This window comes from Phaseolus vulgaris, chromosome 7 (genome assembly GCF_000499845.2).
Source record: "Phaseolus vulgaris cultivar G19833 chromosome 7, P. vulgaris v2.0, whole genome shotgun sequence".
NCBI lineage: Eukaryota > Viridiplantae > Streptophyta > Magnoliopsida > Fabales > Fabaceae > Phaseolus > Phaseolus vulgaris.
The window spans coordinates 1140044-1164207 of record NC_023753.2 but is presented as its reverse complement, the minus strand read 5'-3'; the positions used below and the strand labels follow the sequence as shown (position 1 = coordinate 1164207).

At 37.7% G+C, this 24164-nt stretch overlaps 4 protein-coding genes across 6 annotated transcripts; 2 read left to right on the top strand and 2 right to left on the bottom strand.

Annotated features, from left to right (window-relative positions):
* The first annotated feature begins 1813 nt into the window (after positions 1-1813).
* LOC137829891 (monooxygenase 2-like) lies at positions 1814-4157 on the top strand. The gene is made up of 6 exons (XM_068636913.1): positions 1814-2373; positions 2452-2598; positions 2685-2756; positions 2895-3057; positions 3184-3412; positions 3543-4157. Exons 1-6 carry the CDS (start codon positions 2252-2254, stop codon positions 4118-4120), a joined length of 1311 nt encoding a protein of 436 aa, XP_068493014.1. The 5' UTR covers positions 1814-2251; the 3' UTR covers positions 4121-4157.
* A 121-nt stretch (positions 4158-4278) lies between these two features.
* On the bottom strand, positions 4279-16594 carry LOC137829889 (serine/threonine-protein kinase ATR). Of its 3 annotated transcripts, XM_068636909.1 has the most exons (15): positions 16268-16594; positions 15935-16079; positions 15741-15853; positions 15274-15572; positions 15037-15161; positions 14722-14866; positions 14001-14579; positions 13843-13918; positions 12955-13267; positions 11225-12478; positions 7080-10470; positions 6397-6966; positions 5181-5804; positions 4710-4904; positions 4279-4455 (listed from the first exon to the last, which is right to left on the bottom strand). In XM_068636909.1, exons 1-15 carry the CDS (start codon positions 16443-16445, stop codon positions 4288-4290), a joined length of 8175 nt encoding a protein of 2724 aa, XP_068493010.1. In that variant the 5' UTR covers positions 16446-16594; the 3' UTR covers positions 4279-4287. The 3 variants fall into 3 exon arrangements, with proteins under 3 accessions (XP_068493010.1, XP_068493011.1, XP_068493012.1); XM_068636910.1 differs by lacking the exon at positions 4279-4455 and having other exon boundaries at positions 4746-4885; XM_068636911.1 differs by lacking the exons at positions 4279-4455; positions 4710-4904 and having other exon boundaries at positions 5636-5804; positions 6492-6966.
* A 1026-nt stretch (positions 16595-17620) lies between these two features.
* LOC137827947 (monooxygenase 2-like) lies at positions 17621-18462 on the top strand. Its single transcript, XM_068634328.1, has 2 exons — positions 17621-17723; positions 17854-18462. The coding sequence occupies exons 1-2, from the start codon at positions 17621-17623 to the stop codon at positions 18405-18407; spliced, it is 657 nt and encodes a 218-aa protein (XP_068490429.1). The 3' UTR covers positions 18408-18462.
* Positions 18463-19136: 674 nt separating this feature from the next.
* LOC137828346 (mechanosensitive ion channel protein 6-like) lies at positions 19137-23497 on the bottom strand. Its single transcript, XM_068634869.1, has 5 exons — positions 21204-23497; positions 20970-21093; positions 20050-20343; positions 19759-19961; positions 19137-19661 (listed from the first exon to the last, which is right to left on the bottom strand). The coding sequence occupies exons 1-5, from the start codon at positions 23048-23050 to the stop codon at positions 19376-19378; spliced, it is 2754 nt and encodes a 917-aa protein (XP_068490970.1). The 5' UTR covers positions 23051-23497; the 3' UTR covers positions 19137-19375.
* Positions 23498-24164: the final 667 nt, after the last annotated feature.

Below are 24164 nucleotides of genomic sequence, written 5' to 3'. Positions count from 1 at the left end.
AATTTGGATTAGAAAAAAAAAACTAATTTCTGTGGGAAAAAACATATTTAACCAAATTATTAAATATTATTTATTTGTTATGTATCCATGAATCCAAATAATTATGAATCACATACAAGCTAACCCTAAAACACAACTATAAGTAACAAGAGTAGTTACAAAATGAATATGATTATGTGAATTAAGTAAAGAACTTGGTTAACAATTCATGCTTCACATTTGTTTAATCCTCAACAAATTTACATAAGAATAGATAGACATAACAAAACAAAGGATTTTGATGGATAGAACTTGTTGTATATTTGGTACATCATTCCCATTTAATTTTCTTACATTATATATTAAAATTAAATTATTAAAAAACCTATAAGTTAGAAGATTACAATCCAACGTGGAAGCTAACAGTTCCCTTGAAAAATGTTCAAATAATTAGGTATTTTTCTATACAAGATAAATATGTTTTCCTTTGCTAATTTTTTTGGTCTAAAATACTAAATATTATGCAGGATAAAGTATAACATTCTAATATAATTCTAATATAAATAATGTTGACACAGAAACTAATATAACATGTAGACGGAAATTGATATGATATGGACATGAAAATCATCATCATGATGGATGAGTTTTGATATAAATAATCAATTTGTTTATAAATTAGAAATTATACGAAATTATCAGTATCCGTGTCTCACCATCACGATGGATGTTGATATAGATGATCGTAGAATGCTCACAAAAAATTACTTTACACTGTTAACCTGCCACATCACTGTCAGTTATAAATTATTAAGTCTTAATTTATATTTGACGATAACTGAAATTGTTTTTAAAATTTTAAAAAACAAAAGACTCATCATAATCATAATTAAATGAACCGACATTTCAAGTATTGTTTGAATCCACTTACAAGGATTACCATGGAAAGAAGACGGTGCCCCACTTACCCGAGTTATAAGGATTACAATGGAAACTTCCACGCTAACCACCTCCTCCCCTGCCACCGACAACCTTATCCGAAGATTCGTCCAAGGTTCTCCAAAATCCGTGGTCCTCCCCTGCCACCGACAACCTTATCCGAAGATTCATCCAAGGTTTAAAATCCGTGGTTTTTACTGTAAGAATATTATATGGTACCTCACGATTATTTATCTTATTAATTGATCAATTATCATAATTATCCTATTATATTATTAGTAATTACTTGATGGACGTAATTACTCTTACCATATTTAATTAGGGTTTCCCTTTGGGTGTATTATAAATAGAGATTATCAGACAATTAAAGAGACACCCTTATATTTTAACATCACAGGGCCGAAACTCATCCTCTAAAGGATTTTCGAGTCTCTTATCTCTTTGTCTCTTTACTCACATAATTTCATTCTAAGCAATACATCCTAAAGGGAAACCCGATCAAGATCATGTCTTCGTCCCTCAGCCATACTATTACAGGTCTACCAGATATTATTTAATCATTATTCACGTTTCACACTCACTACTCACTCACACCTCCTCTCACCCTCCACATAAAAGAATGCTGCAGATTATGCAGAAAAAACAGCAAAAAACACATGACAGCAGCCCCTACCCCATAATTATTACAGCACACAAACCATGAATAAAGATAGCTGCATGCATGGTTGCTGCAGATTATGCAGAAAAACAGTAAAAGAAACACATATCAGCAGCCCCTACCCCTACTCCATTGACACCACACAAACCATGAGTGGCAGCTATTTCATTAGTTTTCCAGCAGCCTAGAGACCACAATTTTCCTGATATACTTCCCCACCCAACCACAACCACAACCGCTCCTCCTTCACCCTTCTTCCACTGCTTCCCTCCTCACCTTGAACATCCACTAAATATTTCCTTTCAGATACATTTTTCAAAGCATGAATGATTTTTGTTGTTATTTTAACCAATATGGAGATGTTTTGTTAATCATTTTTATATATTTAATTAAGAGATCTACTGAAAAGGAGATTTAAATGCATAACAGACAAAAATAATACCAATAACTAATTTACACACAAAAAAAAGTTATGTCTTATGTAATGTAAGTATCCCATTTCAATATTTTTCTACAATAAAAATCAATACCCACTTAAATAAACTGTTATGCCTTTAAAATATATTATAATTTTAATTTATAAAATTATTCTCACACTTATAAAATAACTCACTAAAATACTCATTATTACAATCATTGCCCTTATCTTCCTTCTCCGTCTATATAAACATATCCATGCGAAGAGATGTTAGTGAGCCACTCAATTATATAGTAACAATGGAGAGAGGATTAGTTCAGGATATTGTGATTGTGGGAGCAGGAATTGCTGGCCTCACTACATCCTTGGGACTTCACAGGTATCTTTTCCACTTCCTTCACTACCAACTATGTTTCTACCTCTACATTTTTCTTTCATGTTTCACTTATGCTCACAGGTTGGGTGTCCCAAGTTTGGTCTTGGAATCTTCGGATACTTTAAGGGTCACTGGCTTTGCTTTGTCCATATGGGAAAATGCTTGGAAGGCTTTGGATGCTGTCGGTGTTGGAGACATACTCCGCGACCAACATCTCCAACTCAAAGGGTATGTGCACCCGCATCTTTTAAACTTTCTCTTCTTACTATTTTTCATTTTTCTGTAAACTAAACTACTGCAAAATTGGACTACAGGATTGCCACCACTTCATTGGTTACAGGGCAACAAACAGCAGCCATGCCTCTCAGAGCAACACCAAACCTCAAGTAACTATACTCTTTGAATTACTGTGCCTAAATCTTTCAATTCACTTTATATACGTTCTAGAGACTGATGGAAAAATGCCATGCTTCTTAAATTTTATCCAAATTCTTTCTGTGATTGGTGTTTTTGTGATGCTGTAGAGATCTTGAACTTCGATGTGTTAAAAGGAAGTCAATGTTGGAAGTCCTTGTCAATGAGCTTCCAAAAGGCACCGTCAGATATTTGTCAAAAGTTGTTGCTATTGAGGAGTCTGGCTTCTATAAGATACTCCATCTTGCTGACGGGACAACCATCAAAACTAAGGTAAATAGTATGCGTGACATGTCATGAGAAATAAGCAAGGATATTTCATGTATAAGAGGCAAACAACAATTATGAATCCAAATGAATGAACTTCAATTAATGCATGGATGTTTGCAATTGAAAAAGGTATTGATTGGGTGTGATGGAGTGAACTCCTTGGTGGCAAAGTGGCTAGGCTTCAAGGAGGCCTCTTTTACTGGGAGACATTCAATCAGGGGTTGTGCAGACTTCAAGACTAACCATGGGTTTGAGCACAAGTCCATCCGGTTTTTTGGCAAAGGTATTCGAGCTGGTGCTATTCCTTGTGATGAAAAGACGGTCTACTGGTTTTTCACTTGGATACCCACCGGCCAAGGTTATTTTTCACAAACACAAGTTCTTTACTGTGGAAACTTATATTGAGAAAATATCATATCATTCATTCACTAGATATGGTAAAGACATTTAAAATATGCTTACGGTTGTCACCTTTGATTGCCTTGCAGAGAAAGATCTAGAAGAGAACCCTGCCAAACTGAAACAACATATGTTAAAAAAGCTTGAGAACACGCCATGTCATGTTAGAGACTGCATAGAAAAAACGGAAGAAGATGGTTTTCTATCATCTCCATTGCGATATAGACATCCCTGGGATCTGATGATGGGGAATATTAGTAAGGGCAATGTTTGCATTGCTGGAGATGCTCTCCACCCCATGACTCCTGACCTTGGGCAGGGAGGGTGTTGTGCTTTAGAGGATGGGGTTGTTTTAGCCAGATGCTTGGCTAAGGCCTTTCCCAAAGAAGCAGGAAGAGATATGAAAGAGAAAGACGAAGAAGAGGTGCATTACAAAAGGATTGAGGAAAGCTTGAAGAAATATGCAAGGGAGAGAAGATGGAGAAGCATTGATGTCACTACTACAGCTTATGTGGTGGGTTCTATTCAGCAGGCTGAGTCCAAATTTGTTATTTTTTTGAGGGAAAACATCTTGGCTACATTCTTAGCTAGTCAATATTTGAAGAAGTCAGGTTATGATTGTGGAAAATTAAATAGCTCCTACCCACGCAGTTATCTTGTAAAATGATTGGTAATTGATGAGATGTATCCTATCCCTTCTTTCATTTGTTGAATTTGTAGATTGACTATCCACATAAATACTCAAAAATTAAACCAAGGAAATGAAACTAATGACATCATGGCGTACCTGTCTGAAATAATATGGAAAGAACTTCTCTCTACCCATCCAAATCTTCAAAACCAAGGCATCCACCATATATACATCCTTCCAAGATTCTTGTGAGAGACTGCTTCAGCAATTAGTCTACGAGCTTGACCTTCTACAGCAAGTGGCAATGATGGCGCAGCTCCAACCCCAACAACCACTCCTTGTAACCTTGCCTCAATATTACTAATTGCTCTCTGATAAAATCCATAAAAGAAACAATTATATTTAATTGCTCTAGTGTCTTGCAACAATTATCTGCTTTAAAGGAATCTGATATCAGAAATAGGAATCCACTATCTACTTAATTGGATACAAAATAACAGGCATATAAATTGGATTTTTTTCAACATTATTTTCATCTAAACTATCCTCCATGAAAATGATAAATTTCAGATGGTGCTAAAACCTATTACATTAACAATATGAAAACAAAAACTGAATACCAAACCTGTGCATGTGGATTCTGCACTTCTACACCACTGGACTTGTGAGATTTTGTCCATTCCACAAGAGGATCGTGGATGAAAGTTTCAAGCACACTCATGAGAGTCTCCCTGTGCGACCTCAGCACTGAAAGTGTAATTTCACAAACCCTCAAGAAGATACCCTCATATCCAGTTATACCTAAGCCATCGATCACGTTCTGTAGGTTATTTTGCAATCCGTTAGGACATTTATGCAAGCATTCATAAATATGAGAAACAAAAATATTTAGCAAAGCTAGGTGTTGATAGGTGTCATGAATCTTTATTTCAAAGTAGTGATGAATTTTTCCCCAAAGATTTAAGTGTAGGATCTGCAATAGCCTGGAAAAGTAAGACTTACACTAATAGCGGCCCATGATTCTATGGCCATCAGAGGGAAAAATACAATATTATGATTGATTACAAAATATTTTCCAATTATGTGCTTCTATTACCTGAGTTAGCCTAAAAGGAACAAGCTCAGGCTTCTCCAATTGCAATCCTTTGTCAAATAAGCAACTGAAATCAACGTGAACACAATCGCCAGTGGTAGAATCAAAAAGAATATTTTCACCATGCCGGTCACCCAGTCCCACAATATGCCCAACCATAGACCAAACTGCAGTCGTGTGAGCATAAGCAACACGGGCCCTGAACCATGCAGCAGGCTCTGAAAACGTTTTCAGGAACCATTTGTGGAAAACGGGAGGAAACATTGGAAGGATTTTGTTCTTTAGCATCTCATCCTCTGGCATTTTACCTTGACATTGATCATAAATTTGTTTAATATGAGGATTAGTTTTCTGCCTATCAAACTTTCCACAGGTAATATAGATGTTTTGAAGAATTTGCCGAAGTCCACTAGTATGAGGCACCCACTCTACCATGCCACAGTCTTCTGTCAGAGGAATCACAGCAAATGTTCGAATATAGAGCTTCCTTCTACGACTCTCAGGATATTTGGATAGCAATCGGTTGATCATTGCAGTGAACTCCATCATGCGAGCATCTTTGCGAAGGTCATCCTTTGGTTTGCAAAGAAATGGGCGCTCAAGACCATCACTGCCTAATAGAACAATCTGAAATCGAAGGTATTGAGTAAAAAGATGGTGAACACAAGATACAAGACAACAATATAGTGGCATTTTTTATTGGTGGGTTCATTGGGAAAACAAGTTCTTTAGACCTATCCAGTATCTTAAGCAAATAACATTTAATGAAAATCGATAACTCTACTAAGTAAAAAATGGTCCAGTGGAAGGAATACAGTAATGAGATCTTTGCAAATAAATACAAGGCCAAATTCTTGTTAGGAATCTCGATCAAATATCAATAATTGGAATGCAACCCCAAAAGAATTTCCATGCAGTTCTTATCCCCAGTCACTTTCTCCTAATTAGAGAACAACTAATGCTTGTAGTATGCCACATGCTCACAATACTCTGCCCAATTGGCCCCTCCAACAATCAAGTTACACTGATGCTACCGAAAAAAAGGTATACAACAAGAAGTACCAATATTATAATTTGGTCCACTGAGTTATGATGCTTGCTCAATTGATATTATGTGGAAACCCCAAAAACAGTGTTATACCGCACCATGCATTTAAAATAAGTGAACTGCATATCAAGAACCAGACAAAAATATTAAGGTAGAAAATCATTAGCTTACTTTCTTAGGCCGCTGAAGAGAAGAAAGAATTTCTGCCTCATCAGCAATGCCTAATATAGTAGGAAGATCTGTAGCCGAAAAGATATTAGACATACGTGAATCGCCCAGATTCCCATCATATGTTGGAAGATTAACAGTAAGAGATTGTTGAATTGGCATTATAATTCCAAGGGGCATCATCCTCTTCAGAGAACTGAATTCAGTTGAGAGATTGATTGTCTTTGATCTTGACTGACCAGCATGGAAGCATAACTTGATCAGATGATCAATCAGTGTAGCAAATTGAACAAATAAACTGTTCTCCTTACTTCCTGGGCTGAAACCTTTACGAGCAGCTTGTATGATTTCAGCTGCTGCTTCCCGCCTTGAAGGAACAGTGGATTTTGAAACTGCAGCCATTATCCACAGGCCCTGTTGTGGATACTGGCGGAGAACAGAGGTAATGATAAGTTTGACCAGTCGAACAATCTCTTCATTCTGGTGACAAATCCTTGAAACCAATTGAGGTAGCACTGTCAACCAATGGTATGTTGGTAAATCCTTCAAACAGCCTCTTATAATACTCATTACCTGCCAGAGTAAAAGAAAAGAAAGCACAGTATAAAAACTACAATTGCAAAATAAGAATTTCCATGTATTGAACACAAAGAAAGCAGTAGAGAGAAGAAATTTCCCTAACTCACCTTCGCATGTACAGTCTTTAAATCCTTGTGTGATGAACCACTTCTTTGATACATGCTTCCAAAGTCAAACCACAGGGTTAATAACCTTGGAAGTGCCTGAAATAAATTCCTGTGTCCCCTGTGAAGTCCTTTTGCATAGAATAACAGTACATCAGGAACATAGGACCACCACCGCCTCTCACCATTCAGGTTTGATGAGCCAGCAGCAACAGTTGCTGAAGGAATCGGTCTAGGACAAAGTTCAAAATTCTCCACCTGTCGTTTCCTGGCATCAACAAGTACCTCATCACAATACTTAGCAATATAAAAGTACCCTTTCTCCCATTTGGGCTGCAATTCCCTCACCCTGGTATAAAGATTTATTACATCTTCCTTCTGTTTCTGTCCAGTGTAATGAGTCCACCTAGAGTACAGAAGAAGGGTCTTCGCAATGTCTCTATTTTCATTCATGGCCTGACTTTCACAAACAATTGGCTGTGGATTAAGTGGTAAGAGGGACAAGCTAGTAATAGATGATATTGTTGCAGAACCTAAAACCTCAACAGGCATGTTCAAGAGAGATTGTTGCAACACTGCAATGGCACCATCAGACCGCCGTGTGCTCCAGAGAAGTTTTGCCTTTTCCATGTGGACATTAGGTGCACCAGAGGCCTGAGCTTCCAAAATTGCTCTATTGGCGGTTTCATAATGACCAGCCAGGCGACACAGTTTCGAATATTGAAGCCAGCAATTGCCAACTTGAGCACCAAGGCCGCTTGCACCAAATACCAGTCTTCTGAAAGCCAGGAGAGGCTCTCTAGCCCAGAGTGATGACTGTGTAAACCTGAGTCGATTGTCCCAGTTGTCCAGTAATTTAGAGAAAGCTTGATCATCTAAGTGAAAAGATTTCTCTAAGAAAGAATTATTACCCAGTACAGAATGGAAATCCTCCAATTCCCGTAGAAAGTGCAGTTTTACAACAAATGGGTAGGCTCGCATGTAAGAATCCATTCCTGCAGCAGCAAGGGGAGCAATTAGTGACTGCTTGGATAAAGCGATTTTTTCTGCGACAGAGAAACGGTCCCTCTTCATCATTGCCTGGAGAATCATGGCAACATTCAAGTCAAATGAAGTATTACTTTCAGAGCTACTACAAACCGAACCATCTTCTTCAGCTCCACCAAGGTACTCATCCATCAAATCCCACCGGCCAAGCCTCCAGGCTGCCTGCACACCTTGCATGCACCATGCTTTCTTGTACTGAGGAATCCTAGAAATTAAACCATCAACATGAGTGACCATGGCCTGAAGGTGGCACATATTTACTAAACATTTAAGGACATCGGAATGCCTCTGAAATGAGGTAGGCTCCATCTGCAAAGCTTGTTCACAAGAAGTTAAAACATCAGCCCAATTCCCAGCCTTTTTGTTCATTAACAGCTGATCTTGTAACCTCAATGATTTACTTAAACAAGATAAGCCGGATAGTCCATCTGGCTCATCCAAACAGCTATATATTTCCATTAGATGTGAAACATCTTGGTCCTCAAAGATGCCACTCCTCTCAGAAGCAGGGTTGAAAGAACCTGACTTTTCCCTGACATAAGACTCAAAGTACATCAAGGACCTTGCATGAGCCTGACACCTAAAGGAGGCCCTAGCAAGAGTCACCTTTGGAATCACAGACAGAAGCTCTGAAACATATTTACACTGTAAAAGGGGTTGGACCTGATCTGTAAATGGATTTGAATTTTGGACTTTTGACTTTTGTTGCTTCGAAACTGATGGTTGAGAACTGGAAAGGGCAAGCTCCTGTTCAACATCATCCACCCATTGTCCTAGGTTATCAAGAAGAGTAAACACTGCTTGAATACAAACTTCACTTTGACCACCACTGAATCCATGAACTGAAGCGCCACTGTTCTCTGATGCAGCTGCATCGAGAACAGACAGGATTTCTTCTGCTATGCCTTGACGTGCCTCCTCAGTACCGTGACAAACAGCATTGAGAACCAAGTACGGAAGTAAATATATGGCTGTTTGCATATCATGACGCACAATACCACGACAAGCATTAAAGATGCTTGCACGAGACCCAGTAGCGTGTGCAGTTAGTTTTCTTATCCAACAGAATATCCACCTTCTAAAGGACATAGATGTGCGGTAAATAGGGTCAGCAGATGTTGAATCAGCAGCTACTTTAGGAAGCTGAAACCTAGATGTTAAGCATGGGGCTATTATCTCTTTCACATAATTAGAGAACCGATCCCATAATTTATGGCCCCTGTTATTCATCCCTTTACTACCATTAGTACTCTTAATCTTAGATACAACAGCTTTGCGATTATCTTCATCCTTTTGTGTCTGTGACGTAGTGGTTGGAGCACTTTCATCCAACGATGCCTCACAACCAGCAAATTTTAGCAACTCCTGTATAGCCAATGCAGCAGAGTCTTGAATAACAGTATCGGGTGCAGATCTAAATGCTCGAGCTAGATGTTTGTGTATCAGTTCAAATATGAGGTCATCATCAGAGCATTGAATTTTGAAACGCTGACATGAAAAACCTTTTACTTTTGCAGGATCAACAGCACCAAGGGATCCAAGACAGTCAGCACAGACTAACTTCAGCCGCTTCCCAACAGTGGTCCTTGATTCTTCTGCACATCCTCTTAATAATGATGTTATCAAAGAACTCAAGACATCCAAGTCTGAACCAGCTTCAGCAGTTATCAGATCAGTAACATCCTTCCATCTTGAGTCCAGAAGCTTGCGAAGCTCACACATTACCATATACCTCACATTTAAGTTCTCATGATTTAAACCATCAACAACATCTCGCAATTGGTCCTTCAAAGTCATAGTTCCACGAGCATCCTCAATTGCTTTGTTCACTTCTGTCAAAGCAGGAATGCTGGGCAATGGGGGAAACTCACATATATGCTGCTTTAGGATAACCCTATTCTCAAGAACAAGTTCTTCTAAAATTGTTACCACTTTGTCCAAATGTATTGAGGGATTTTCTTTGTCTCTCTCCAGGAAGGGTAGGAGGGAAGCAAAAACTTGAGAAATAATATGCTTAATGCTAGCTGGAGATACTTTAGACAATTGCTTTATAAAAAAATGCAAGACGGACAGACCCTCCTTTTGCAGTGGCTCTTTAACTATAGCATGCATGAGAAGAACCATCAATTTTGGCACATAAGTACTAAGATGAGAACCCATCATCCTAATCAGCAACTCAATACGGTTCAGTGATTGCCTCTGAAGCATAAAATCATCAGCATGAAGCAATTTTCTGTCTATACTGTTAAGAAGGCCTACAAAATGATTCCTCAAAAATAGAGGGAGATCTTCTGCACCAGTGAGAACTTTAGCAATGTCTTTAATCATATGAGGCACTCTTGCTAACCTGTCAACAAACAGAAGAATGATGAATCAAGGACAAGCAAAACTTCTACGTACTTCCATTGCAATTTTTTTCATTATAACTCTGCACTAAGGTATGAATCCTTGTTTGGTTTATGATGGAAGGTTATACCCCAAAGAAATGTGAGATTTAATAAAGTTGCTAATCAAGAAAGAAATTTCCACAGTGAAACAAACCAATTTGGCCAATCAAGAATTTATAAAAACAAATTAGGGGGCTTTTGTTATGATTTTGTAATCCCAGGAATCATATTCTCTGGAAATTATACCAAGAATGATATTCCCACAAACATGTTTGGTTGGTATTCAATAAATTTAAGAAAAAAAAGTTAAATTTTATTTAATTAAAAAATTGAAAAACAAAAATAATATAAAAAAGAAAGTAAGAGAATGCAGTGGGAATAGGTAGTTGTTGTAGACAATAACACCATTCCTGTGGGAATAAAAAAAAATGTGAAGGCCTAATTTTCCTGAGAATAAATATACCTGAGAATATATTTTTATAACCTTATAACAAAGGTGGGAATATTTAGTCCCATCTTCACATTCCCAGAAATGAAAAAAGATAACGTGAAACAAACAACCCTTACATAATAATCCTTGATATAGCTAAATCAGAGATGACAGTGTCATAGTTTCCAACAAAAACACAAATTTCAAAGATTAATATCCAGGTATGAAAGTTTTCCACTTACGAACCAAATTAAAACCAAGTTTCAGAAATATACACAAATTACCTTCTAGTTATCTCATCTGAATTGCCACCATCTGTAAAGCATACAAGTTCATCTAGAAGAGCAGGCAAAGCAGCCGCAAATATTTCCTTCTTGTCAGAACCCGTCTGTGCATGGTAAAACTGCACGGCAGTAATTAATTGTTGGTCATCGGATTGATGAAGAGAAAAAGCAAGAACTTTTGGTAGCCAATTAACTACCAGAGGCACCATGTCAGTGTTCAAACACTTGGCTAACTCATATAAGGTGTCAACTGCTTGACTATTATGCTGAGACACAACAAGCTTTGGGAGAACAAAAGGAATCATTTTTTTGACAAGTTCTTTGGTTTCAACACCAAAAACAGCTTCCGCAAACTCTCTCACTAAGATTGGGCGGCTGGCAAGTCTTCCAGAGAGATAATCATACAGTTCACTACAAATACGAACATCTTTTGAAAGAATTAACTCGAGACCTCCTTTAAGATGGAAATAGCAAGATCTGTGTATTAACCGTGATGCATTCATTCTTACAGTCATGTGTGTGCTATCAAGTTGATCAACAAGCAGTATAAGAGAACATAAAAAAAGTTTGCTATCTATATTGACAGCAACCATTATTTCTGCTGTACATTCCATTAAAGTCTCCAATATATGTGGACTACCAGCAATGGTCATGGCATGTTTAATTTTATCTAGAAATTTTTCTTCCTTGCTTTTATCGGCATCTCCAGCAAAAATTGAACTCAAAATAAGATCATCCACAAAGAATCTAATCTGACTGCAAAATGCTTCTCTCAATTCCTTGCTCCTGCAAGTAAGAAGAAACTCCAAACATTTTATCCACTTCAATCTTGTTTTTAGCAGAATATCAGAAGCTCCGTGTGCAAGGATCTGATGAATAACTCTCACACAGGAAATTTGGACATCTTCGGATGACTCATCAAATAGAAGTTCAAAAAATAAAGATTGTAGTTGAATGAAAGTATGGTCAAAACTAAAATCTGGATCTACTCCATGTGTACCAGAACGGAGAATGATTGGAGCTTGCTTCTCATCTAGATTGCAAATAAAATTGCCATTGCATTTTGAACAGAAGAAACCTTGCAGTAAACAATCTACTGTCGAACACGTTCTTCCACTTTTCACATTTACAAATAATTTGCATTCGTTTATATTTGAATCAGATACAGATCTTTTGCATCCATAAATACATGACAGTAGACCAAGAGATGTGGGAAGAAGTTTCTTAACCTTCTCATTATCTCTCTTTAAGTACCTGCGTGTTGGATAGGAAAAAGCAAAAAAACCAGGTTACCAGAGGATTTGTTTCTTCAAAATTTAATTCAGACACACAACCAAACACTTCCAACTGATGCAAAAAAAATAACAAATACATACACGATGGGGAAAATAAAAAACTTGCTTAAGAACAAGGATCAACTATAATAAATTAGGAATGGAAAAAACTGTTGAAAACTCTTGAATTGGAGCTGGGTCTAAGTCAACACCAAAAAACTAGCTCATTAGGTATAGATTATCCAAACCTAATTTACGCTTTACTTCCACCATATATCCATACTTAATAATGTTAAAATAAAATAAATTCTTTCAATCAGCTCCTGCAATTCAGATTTTAAATCTAACGAGTAACTTCAAGTTAATCAAGGGCCTGTATTCAAACTAACTGAATGACAAATCTGACCAACATGTTTCTTGAAATTATGTACCAGAAAATATCCACAGTTCACTTACTCCATCCTTTCAAAAACATGAGATGGTATATCAAGAACAGACCATAAAACCATCACTGGCATAGAAATGACGGCTTCAGTTCTGACTTCTTCAACTTCATCACGAAGACCCAGATCTAAAACTTCAAGAACAACTTTTCTGTTCAAGCTTGGGCCTAGCTTTGATACTACTTGAAGAGCAAGGCATTTTGTTTTCCATGGGCAATGGTTATCAATAGCAACAGACATATGAGTCCAGGGAAGTTTAAGCACAAGTGTGAGGTCTACATGGTACTTCTCATCATCTAAAGGGTTGTGTTCTTCGAGAGATGCATCTGATTGAGAAAAATTACAAAGTGATACAAATCATAAGCATGAACTACCAAACACCACAAATTTATGATATAAGTAGAGTAAATAAAAATAAAGGATATGTAAAAGAATTCTCATATTCAATTCTGACTCTTGGTAAAGTGTGTTTATGCTTAACAGGTCTTATTCTTAGTCGATGTGAGATCGGTAACACACCCCTAACGTCGAGGAATGAACATCTCGAGGTTTGATTATATATTTATGGATGGTCGGAATCAAATAACGGTGGCATAATAGCTCCAAAGAACTTGACTATGATAGGTTCTAAATGACTCTGATACCATTTTAGTAAGTGGATTTATACCTAACTAAACTTCACAAAATCGGCTTGTAAGGTAAGGTTTGCACCTCACTTATTATAATCTGGTTACGATATGGGATCCAACTCTAACCACTAAGAGAATGCAGAGAGTCCTTATAACTTTCCATCAAACAAATAAGCACAGTAATTTAAACAGCTGGGAAGAAGTATAACATTTTATTGCTAAGGAAAGGAAAAGTTAAATGACGGTATCAATATATGCAAGGTAAAGCTTACTTTGCTCAAGCAATACACTGTGAATTCCTTCCAAGTATGTGGAAATATCTACAGTAATTGAATTTCCTTGTTTTGCCTATAACACCAGCAAGTTAATTTATTGGAAACAAAATATATATAAATATATATATATAACAGAAATTTGAAACAGTACCAACCTGATCAGCTATCCATGGAAGCCATGCAAGCATCTGCTGAAAGATTCTGAGAGACAGATCAATCTCTGGATAAATAGAGAAGGTAATGCACAAAATGCTAAGTGCAGATAAAGCAATTTCTGGCCTCAAAGAACCAGGTCTGACAGCAGGAGCATTTAATGAATCAACAAATGAAATAAGAGATTTATTCATATGGCTAGCATAACCTTCTACAGTTTGGCAAGTAACTATATAACCACTTCTACATTCCATGTCAAGACTGGCATCAGCAACAACAATTTCTTCATTCAATTTTTGTCTCTTCATACTTAAAATATCCATATCCCGAATAGGCCTCTTTTGGCCAAGCCTCGTGCTTTCGGTTGACGTATCTTCAGATGCTAACACAGTTAAATCCTCGTTGTTTCCTAGGATTCCCCTAACAAAATGTGGGCCAAGAGTAGATAGAGCTACCTCGAAGCACTCTATCAAAGGCAAACATGGTTCCGAATGATAAAGTGCAGATATGAGATATTCTGGCTTCCAGATATGAGGAGGACAAACTTGAGCAATCCTAGCATAGGCACTGCATAATGCAACCTGAAAGGACTTCTATCAGATCCTCTTCAAACTCAACCATTCAGTAGCTCAAATTCATCATATTCCGGAATGAGAAGTGAATCAATGAATAGCTTCCCAGTTAACTAAATTGGTCTAAGAAAATTTAAGTATCGATATTAACCTTAAGTTGATGGCTTTTGGTTCTCCCCAACGATTGAAGGAATACATTGACTAAATCAGCAGCGTTTAATTTTACAATATCTTCTGGACAGCTAGAGTAGAGTGTATTAAGGCAAATACCCATCGAGGAATCATAAGCCATGTTTCTGCAGGTGTAGAATCCTAATGTTTGTTAATAAGCAATCTCGTATACTGAAAAAAGTTATAATTAAGGTCATCTACATTTATACAAATGCAGCAAACGTAAGAATCTAATGGAATATAGTTTGTTATTAAAGCCAAGTACATGATTTTTCTTTTTAAATAAAAACCAAACCTGAAAACAGGAAGCCCCTCCTTGTCCATACCCAAGATAGTAGTTATTGACAGGATTAAATTCTGATAAGGAATGACATCATAGTTTGTCACCGTTCCAATGATGTGTACAAAGTCAAAGCATGCCTTCCATAACGTCACAAATAGTCAAATAATTTGTATCGCCCAGAAAATAACGTAAGTAAAATCAAGTGAAAAACTCAAACTCAAATTCTAAATTTCGTCAACCATTACACACCATATGCAGGTCACCGTCCCCATAGCATAAAAGAGAGCACGCAGCAGAAATAAAGGACGCATGGATCAATCCTTCAACATAAAGCGTTCCTTCAGTGAGACATTTACTGAGAAGCTTCAAAATCCACGTTGCAAACGGTTGCCATCGGCTGCGGCCAGTGAGGTCAACCAGTAAACCGCAGCCATCAGCCGGCTTGTTGTCGGACGGAAGGTCTTCAACTCCAGAAAAGAACTCGCAAAAGCACTTGAGCGTCACCCTGGAGGATCCATTAACATCGAGCGAAGCCACGTACAAAGTATCTGCGATTGCAAAAACCAAACACATCACCGTGAATTCATCACACACACAAAACTAGCATACATACATATCACATCAATTCATCATACACAATAAAACAGAAACATAGTTTCGAACTACCGCAACAAACACGTGGAGTTCATAACTGTAATTTACGCGTAGCTTCATACCTTGAATGAGCGACATGGAATCGACGAAAAACTGGCGGTAAGCATCTCTGGCTCCGGAGCGAAGCAGCGCGAGAAGAGAACCGATAGCTTCGAAGAAGACGCCGTGGCGAGATCTGAAATTAGGGAGAGGAGTGAGAAGAGAATAGAGCAAGGAAAATAAAAGTAGAGCGAGTAGTTGAGAGAGAGCGAGAGACCGGAAGAGAGGTTGAGCAAAGAATGGAAGAATTCGCGCGACGATTGGCGAAACGGCGGAGGGCTTGCCGTGGTAGAATACTCCGGGGAAGTTTCTGGCGGTGTGAGAGATAAGCTTCACGACAGCAATCACTTCTCTCTGGTTGCCTGCATTGATAATGAGAGTGAGATAAGAAGGAATGGCAAGTAATAGTAATAGTGAGTAACATTGCATTCATAGTTAATACGAAGAAGAAGAAGAAGAATGAGAAGAAGAAGAAGAAGAAGAAAAAGAAGAAGAAGAAGAAGAAGAAGGAGAAGGAGAAGGAGAAGGAGAAGATCGGAGTGAGAGGTACCGGAGGAGGAGGAGGAAGAAGGAAGAACGTAGGCGTGGAGGAGGTTGGGGAGAACGGTACGGAACCGGACCTCCAAAGCGACGTCGTCTGAGGGGTTGTTGGGAGTGGGAGTGGAAGAGGAAGCAGCTATGCGTTCACGGAGTTCGTGAACGAGACTCGAAAGGTTTGCTTTCGCCATTTACTTTTCAGTACAACCTTTCTTCATTCATTTCTTTGCTTCTTCCCTCCTAAAACCTATTACAATGCTTCAAATTAACAAATAATGTTTCAAATAAATAAATAAATAAAAATAGAAAACGGACGCTAGAACCTCGCTTAGGACCAACCTTCGCCAATTACTTTCTACATCAATATATAATTTCACTGAATTTCTATATGAAAAGACGAAAATGCTATCAAATAAAGGTAATGTAAAATTACATTTGGAATTTTTTTTTTATAACATATTTCTGGATTTTTTTTCAAAAGTAGGCTGATAATTTAAACTCGTGTCCAATATACTAACGCGAAATATTTTTTTGTTTTTAATAATTTTTTTAAAAAAATTTGGATATTCATATTTGTAAATCAAATTACAAAATTCTGAACATATAAATTTTGAACTAATATGTCACTTTTAGATTTCGTCATTCAGAAGCTTACATGGACAACATAAATGACTTCTGGATATCAAGATATGTAAGTAAACATAAATGAGTTCTAGAACTCGATTCTCGACATCATTTACAGCACACCATTTTGGATATGGAAATTCGGAACTCATAACTCAATTCTGAATATGGTCATCCGGAAACTTAAATGAAGTACGAAAATAACCTTTTGGATATTGAAATCCGGAATATATAACAATCACTTCCGGATTTCTGCATCCATAAGCAAAAATGAAGCCAAGGACAATGTTGAGTTTTAAATTTTATGTTGGTGCGTGTTTTAAATGATACGGTGCAGAGAGAAATTGTCTGTTGTATTGCGGAATTTTTTATCTGGAATCAAATTTTCATTTTTTTTTCAGATTTTTATTTCCGGAACACAATAATTTCTTCTGGATCTCTTTTTCCAGAATGTGAATTTTTTTTTTCAAAATGTATTATTTCCAATTTCAGATTTTTATTTTCGAAATGAATGACATTTTTTTAAAATTAAAATTATATTTGGGTGCGTTCAAAAAATTAGGTGTAGGAAGAATTTGCCCCAACCTTCTACCCATTTGACCCTATTCGGCCCAATCTTATTGTGCCTCCTAAGTTCTAAGCGGATTGCCAAAGGAACCACCAAATTAACAAGGACAAAGAAAAATATTATATCAGAAATGTAAAATTAATTATAATATATGTATTACTATAAATTTCAACCATGAACAAAATATTATTTTTTGGCAATGGTATTCGAGCTGGTGCTGTTCCTTGTGATGAAAAGACGGTGTGCGGGTTTTTCAATTGGAAACCCACCAGCCAAGGTTATTTTTCACAAACACAAGTTCTTTACTGTGGAAACTTGTACTGAGAAAATATCATATCATTCATTCACTAGATATGGTAAAGACATTTAAAATATGCTTACGGTTGTCACCTTTGATTTCCTTGCAGAGAAAGAGCTAGCAGAGAACCCTGCCAAACTGAAACAATATGTGTTAAAAAAGCTTGAGAACATGCCAAGTGATGCTAGAGCCTTCATAGAAAAAACGGAAGAAGAGAGTTTAATATCAGCTCCACTGCGATATAGACATCCCTGGGATCTGATGATGGGGAATATTAGTAAGGGCAATGTTTGCATTGCTGGAGATGCTCTCCACCCCATGACTCCTGACCTTGGGCAGGGAGGGTGTTGTGCTTTAGAGGATGGGGTTGTTTTAGCCAGATGCTTGGCTGAGGCCTTTTCCAAAGAAGCAGGAAGAGATATGAAAGAGAAAGATGAAGAAGAGGTGCATTACAAAAGGATTGAGGAAAGCTTGAAGAAATATGCAAGGGAGAGAAGATGGAGAAGCATTGATGTCACTGCTACAGATTATATGTTGGGTCGTATTCAGCAGACTGAGTCCAAAATTGTTACTTTTTTGAGGGAAAACATCTTGGCTACATTCTTAGCTAGTCAAATTTTGAACAAGACAGGTTATGATTGTGGAACATTAAATAGCTCTTAGCCACGCAGTTATCTTGTAACATGATTGGTAATGGATGAGTTACTTATCCTACTCTGACTTAAATATTGCAATATATGTCTGTATTTGACTGCTATTCTTAAATGGGATATGGGGGCTTTCTTTGCTAATATTTTTCTGAAATACTAAATACAGTGTCATCCTCATGTTACATTCCCATATAAGTAATGTTGTTAAATAATATTTTTCTGAAATATTATTTTTAGCAAAAATATATATCTTATGACTGGTTGAAAAATATTTGTTTCTTTATTTTTATAGTTAAAATAAAAATTTGTATAATAAATTTGAGTTTTTAAAAAAGTAATGTACATGTTAAAATTGTCAAATTCAACAAATGCACTCGTACGATTGTCAATATTCGATATGTGTGCCCGACTCAAACACATCATTTAAGAGACATTTAAGAGACATAGTCTCATTGTTGCTAAATCATTACTTTTTTCACTAATATCCTCTGATATCGAATAATAAACAATTTTATATCGATAACAACATCTTGTTTATCTCCCCTGATTCTGAATAAACATAGAACTATTCAGTATCTTCAAAATAAGTGCATTAATATGAAGAGATAAGAGGAAAATATGCATTGCAAACTTTGATTTGGTTGAGTTCCAGAATTTTGAAACGCGTGGATTTATAAGATATCTCTCTTTATGTTGGGGGAAAGGCAAGGTAGAAACAGGGAACTTGGAGTGAATGTGATAGTGAAAGTATAAAGAAGGTAGCCATTAATACTACTGATTTCAACACAACTAGTACATGAGAAAGACATACATGGAAAAACTACAGACTAAACTTGGTACATATGAGACTAATCTAACTAAAAAAGACCAAAGACATTCTCTTTACACATGCTATCCTGCTAAAATATAGGATTTCCTAGCAGTTAGTGCCGCGGTATTCCACACAAAATGGAGCTATGAATTACATGAATTTGCTTCTACTCAACCTTGAATTGTTGACCAACTAGGTGGAAGCCTTTCAGAAGAGGTAGGCACTGATCTCACGTTAATGTCCATGGGAAGGAGACGGTAGTTAAGGTCCAGCTCCCTGAAAGTCTTGAGCAACTCTTCAAGCAAAAGGGATCTCCTTATATACCTTTCTCCCTGATCTTGGAAGTTCATTTTATGATTTGGCCAGATAGCCATTTTCACCATGTTTAATTGATCATAATCCCTGATTACTATGATAGGTGAAGGATACCAGTGCTCCTTCTTGTTTTCACAGAAACTGCATTTTGTGACCATAAGTAGTTTCAACTTTCAAGCACTCAGATAACAAAAGGGAAACAACAAGACAAAAGAGACAGACATTTTTCAGCACATACCTGTTTATTCTGTGTTTAATGAGTGAAATCTTTTCAACTGGGGTGCATATGTGTACATAGAATTCGATAATATCTGACATGTCAGGACTCCTGTAGTAGTTAAATATAGCCTTGGTGGCAAGGACACTGTTGGGGATGATCACCTTATGATTATCAAATTTCAGAAATATGGTTGTCAATATGTTCATTTCTTCTACCACCATCTGAAATTGGTGAGCAAACATGAGGGAGAAATTAGGCTCTGTCTGCATGAAAACAGAATCTGTAAACTGGTGAATGGATGAACATTACCTGAACCCCATCAATTTCACATCTATCTCCCACGTCAAATGGGTGCATGACAAATAGGAAAATTATTGCTTCAAATATGGTCTTGCAGGTGTTTCCAAATATAAATGTAACCAAGACAACCTGGGAACTCAAAAAGACAAGAAATTTGGTGGTGGCAAGTTCCAATATCAAGAGCCAAATAATCAGTACAACAATTGCAACTATAAAATTGAGCATTCTGTGAAGTTTGTTCACTGCCGTTTTTGTGTCATTCAGTGTCAAAGCAAGTGCTCTCCTTTCCCTGAAGGCATTGACCTGAGTAGTTAAATGCAGAATACTGTTGTAAATACTATAAAAGCCAGCATAAACAGTTGCATGTAACCATAAATTAAACATAAACACAATCTGTAAATGCTATAAAAGCAAAGCACAAAATGTTGCATGTAACATCAATCAAAACCAGTCGAGGATCAAAATATTGACTCTGACCTCTGCAAAAATTATTCATAAGAACAAAACTATCTTTTGAAGCATGTGAGAGAACATGCGTCCATTAAAAATGAATTGGAGTAGAAAAATGACATGGGCAAGTTAAATTATATGATGTCAATCTTGTGTGCATTACTGTGTCATCTGTGCAACTGACAGAGACAGATTCTAAGAAATGAATTGGATTCTACTACAACCCCTTCCAACTGAGATTTGGTAAACACACTATTAATTATATAAGCCAAGGTTTGTGACAAATAAATAATGTCATGGAACCAATACTGAAAATGTAGAAGAAAACATCAAGTAAAGTAATCGAAAAATGAATAGAAAAAGGAGATATAACAGAAACTACATGTTTTCGACACTACAGTAAATATATCTATCCAGTTCTTTTCTTCAAATTGCGCTGCATATTTTATATGTTATATGTTATGTTAGTTAATTCTCACCACCCAGTTCTTCAAGGCTCCTTTGCCTATTCTCCCAGAATCAGATGCTCCTTCAAAGAGATTCATGGTTTTTGCAGCTTCGTCTTCTTGCATAAATCGCATCAAGTCATCCGGGTATATATACCTGCAAAACAGAAAGCAATGAGAAAACGGAAAAAAGGATTCTACAAACTAGAAAAAGTTGAAATTATGGAAAATTGTATGCAGCAAACAACAGATGAAGGTACAAGTAACCTGCACCCACGCCTAGCAACATTGTGAAATATTTTCTTAGCAGCAGCTTTTGCCTCGTTTTCACTTCTAATTTGTGTGGCATTCTCATCATCATTGGCGCTATCAATTATCTGTTCATCCAAGGTACTCAAAGCCCCATGCCGGACCATGTTCATCAACCTTTTCATATTCCAGGCAGAGATATTCTTGGGGTTGAGCTTATGCAGGTTATCAATGGTGATGACATTACCATCATCGGATCTCTTAGAAAGAGGCCGAGAAAACTTGCCACTCTTTCCTCTGGGGCTCTTGAGCACTCCACTCCTGATCCTCCCACTCTTGATATTAGAAAAAGCAGTTTCTCTGAGGTCAGGGGGTATGGTAACCCCAGCATTTTGCAGCTTCTGAACCTCATCAGCAAGCCTCTCATCCTCCTCCTCAGCCCTCTGAATCTCCACCAATGGAGGCCCCGAAAGCGTCTCGATCACAAACTGATTGAACAGTGACTCCTGAATCCTATCAAAGTAGGTACTGACATGGAAAGAAGAGGCCAAGACCTTAACCATGAGAGTCTTGAGCAACCACACCAGAGTCCCCACAAGGAAACACACCAACACCTTGTTAACATACTCAAGGATATCACTGTTGGTCTCCCTCTGCACCCTCTGATCAAACAACAAATGCCATGCAATCAACACCAGCCCCAACCAAACACAATTCTGAACCGCTTTCCTCACACCGTACACAAAATACAGCACCCTTTTTCTCAAGAGGAAGTTCCTCTCAATGAAGAACACAGCAATTCTAACAACCCAATCAGACACCAATCTCCCACAGATCAAAACCAGAACCATAACCTCCCATTTCCACAACTTGAGCTGCCACAGATGCTTCCTCCTCAGAAGGGGAATGCAGAGGGTGGTTATCAACAACCCAATGATCAGAATCAAACTCACCCACTCCAGAAGAATCCAGAAGCTGAAATGGGTCTGGGTAAACTCATCAGGAATATCCTCTTCCAGAAACGGGTCGTCTTCCTCCTCATCACCCTTTTTTCCCAAAAACCCGGAAACGAGCTGACCCGATTTCATGACCCGCCCCGATCTTCTGTCGTGTTCCTCTGGCGGGTCCATCAACCTGGATCTCGTTTTGGCCTTCAACAACGCGGATTTTCTCTGCATGGAGAGGTTTCTCTCGAAGGAGGCGTTTGAGGTGCAGCGAAGGACCTCGCTGTCGCTGACGGGAGACGGCGAGGGCGAGCGGCGACGGTCGTACTGCGGCACCTGCGGAGGGCGTTGGAAGTCCGTCATCGTCGGAGATTCCTTGCTGTGCCTTCTCCTGAAGGCCTCGGTCTGCGGTTCCAGGAGAGTCGAATTGGAAAGGGGTTCGTCGAAGGAGACCTTCAGCTCCCTGGACACGCGAAGGTTCACCGGAGACTCCTCCACCGGCGTCAACCTCCGCTCGTCGGCGTCGCGCTGGAGCTCCTCCATTTCCAAATCCATGTCCAGCTGCATCTCGCCGGAGGCCCGCTGCTTGTGGAGGAACCGCCCTATCAGCTGCGACGGCGGGTCCTCCGTCTGCCGAAAATCAAAACTCTGGTCGCTCGCGGCGGCGGCGGAGGAGGAGCTTTCGCCCTTCCAAAACTCGTAGCTGGACTCGCGCCAAATCCTGTTGCCCTGCGGGGGGTTGGCGCCGTCGTCTATCTTGACGACGTAGTCGCCGGCGGGCATTGCGGTGTGGCGGTGCGATTCTTGGTCGAGGAGAATAGGCAGCTGCTCGTGGTCGGAATCGTGGTTTCCGGCGCCGGAAAACCTTTTTGACTGTTTGAACGAACCATAAGATTTGAAGGACTTCCTGATAGATTGCATCAGGGTTAAAGGCACAGATTAATGCTTCTCTTTCTCTTCAAATAATATTAATAATAATAATAATAATAATCATCATAATAATAATAAAAATTCATACTATCATAACAATATCAACATCCAATAAAATAAAATTTTATTTTCATAAAATGGATCCGCGAAAGAGAAAGAAAGTGAGAGTTTTAGTGACCAAGAAAAATCAAAAAATAAAAATACGAATGGTTTTTTGGGTTTTGAGAATAGAAAATTGAAGGGTTGAAATTTGAAAGTGTCTTTGGTGTTGACGCGTGTTCTTGATCTTCTTCAGACCATTTATGTTGTTCTTAAATAGATTGCATGCGATGTTAGGTTAAGTAGTGTTCGTGTTCGTGTGAGACGGTGGGAATAGAAAACGTTTTCGTTCTTGTTGATGATGTGACGATGTTTCTCGAACATCCGCGTATGTCTTCTGCGATGTGGGCTCCAGCTGTGACAAATTTTGTTATTTTTGTTATTTTGACAACTTGCACTGATTTATAATATTATTTTTTATTTAAACTATCAGTTTTTCTTTATATAAAAATGATAAAATGTATTTTTTTATACTATGAATTACATGTTAATATAATATTGTTGTAAAAAAATGGTTTGAGAAATAATTTAAAACAAAAAGTGGGTCAATTTGAAATCAATGTAACCCAGATGAGAGTTTTTTTTCCTTTTTGGCTAAGAAAGGTCCAAGATTTTTTATAGCTTTCTACCCTGATTTACACTGTTAAATTAATCACTAACTTATAAGCACTCATAAACACCTCACATGTTGTTCTTTCTCGTTGCCTGTGAGTCAAGATCAAGTGTAAACAAAATGAGTTTGGCTTGGCTTAGATAGCAAAGCAAAATTATTAAAGTTAAATATGTGTAATTTAAGTCTAATATAATTTCATAATATTGTACAAAGTGTATATTAATGAGTGTTTGTTGAACTTATCAAACTATCTGCTATTAAATCATCCATAATATATAATCTCATACACGAGTTGTTAGTCTCTGCGTGAAGATGGTGAATTGAAGATCCTTCATCAAGATTAGGACGTTTCATATTTTATAAATAAATACAAATCTCACCTTATAAACTTGG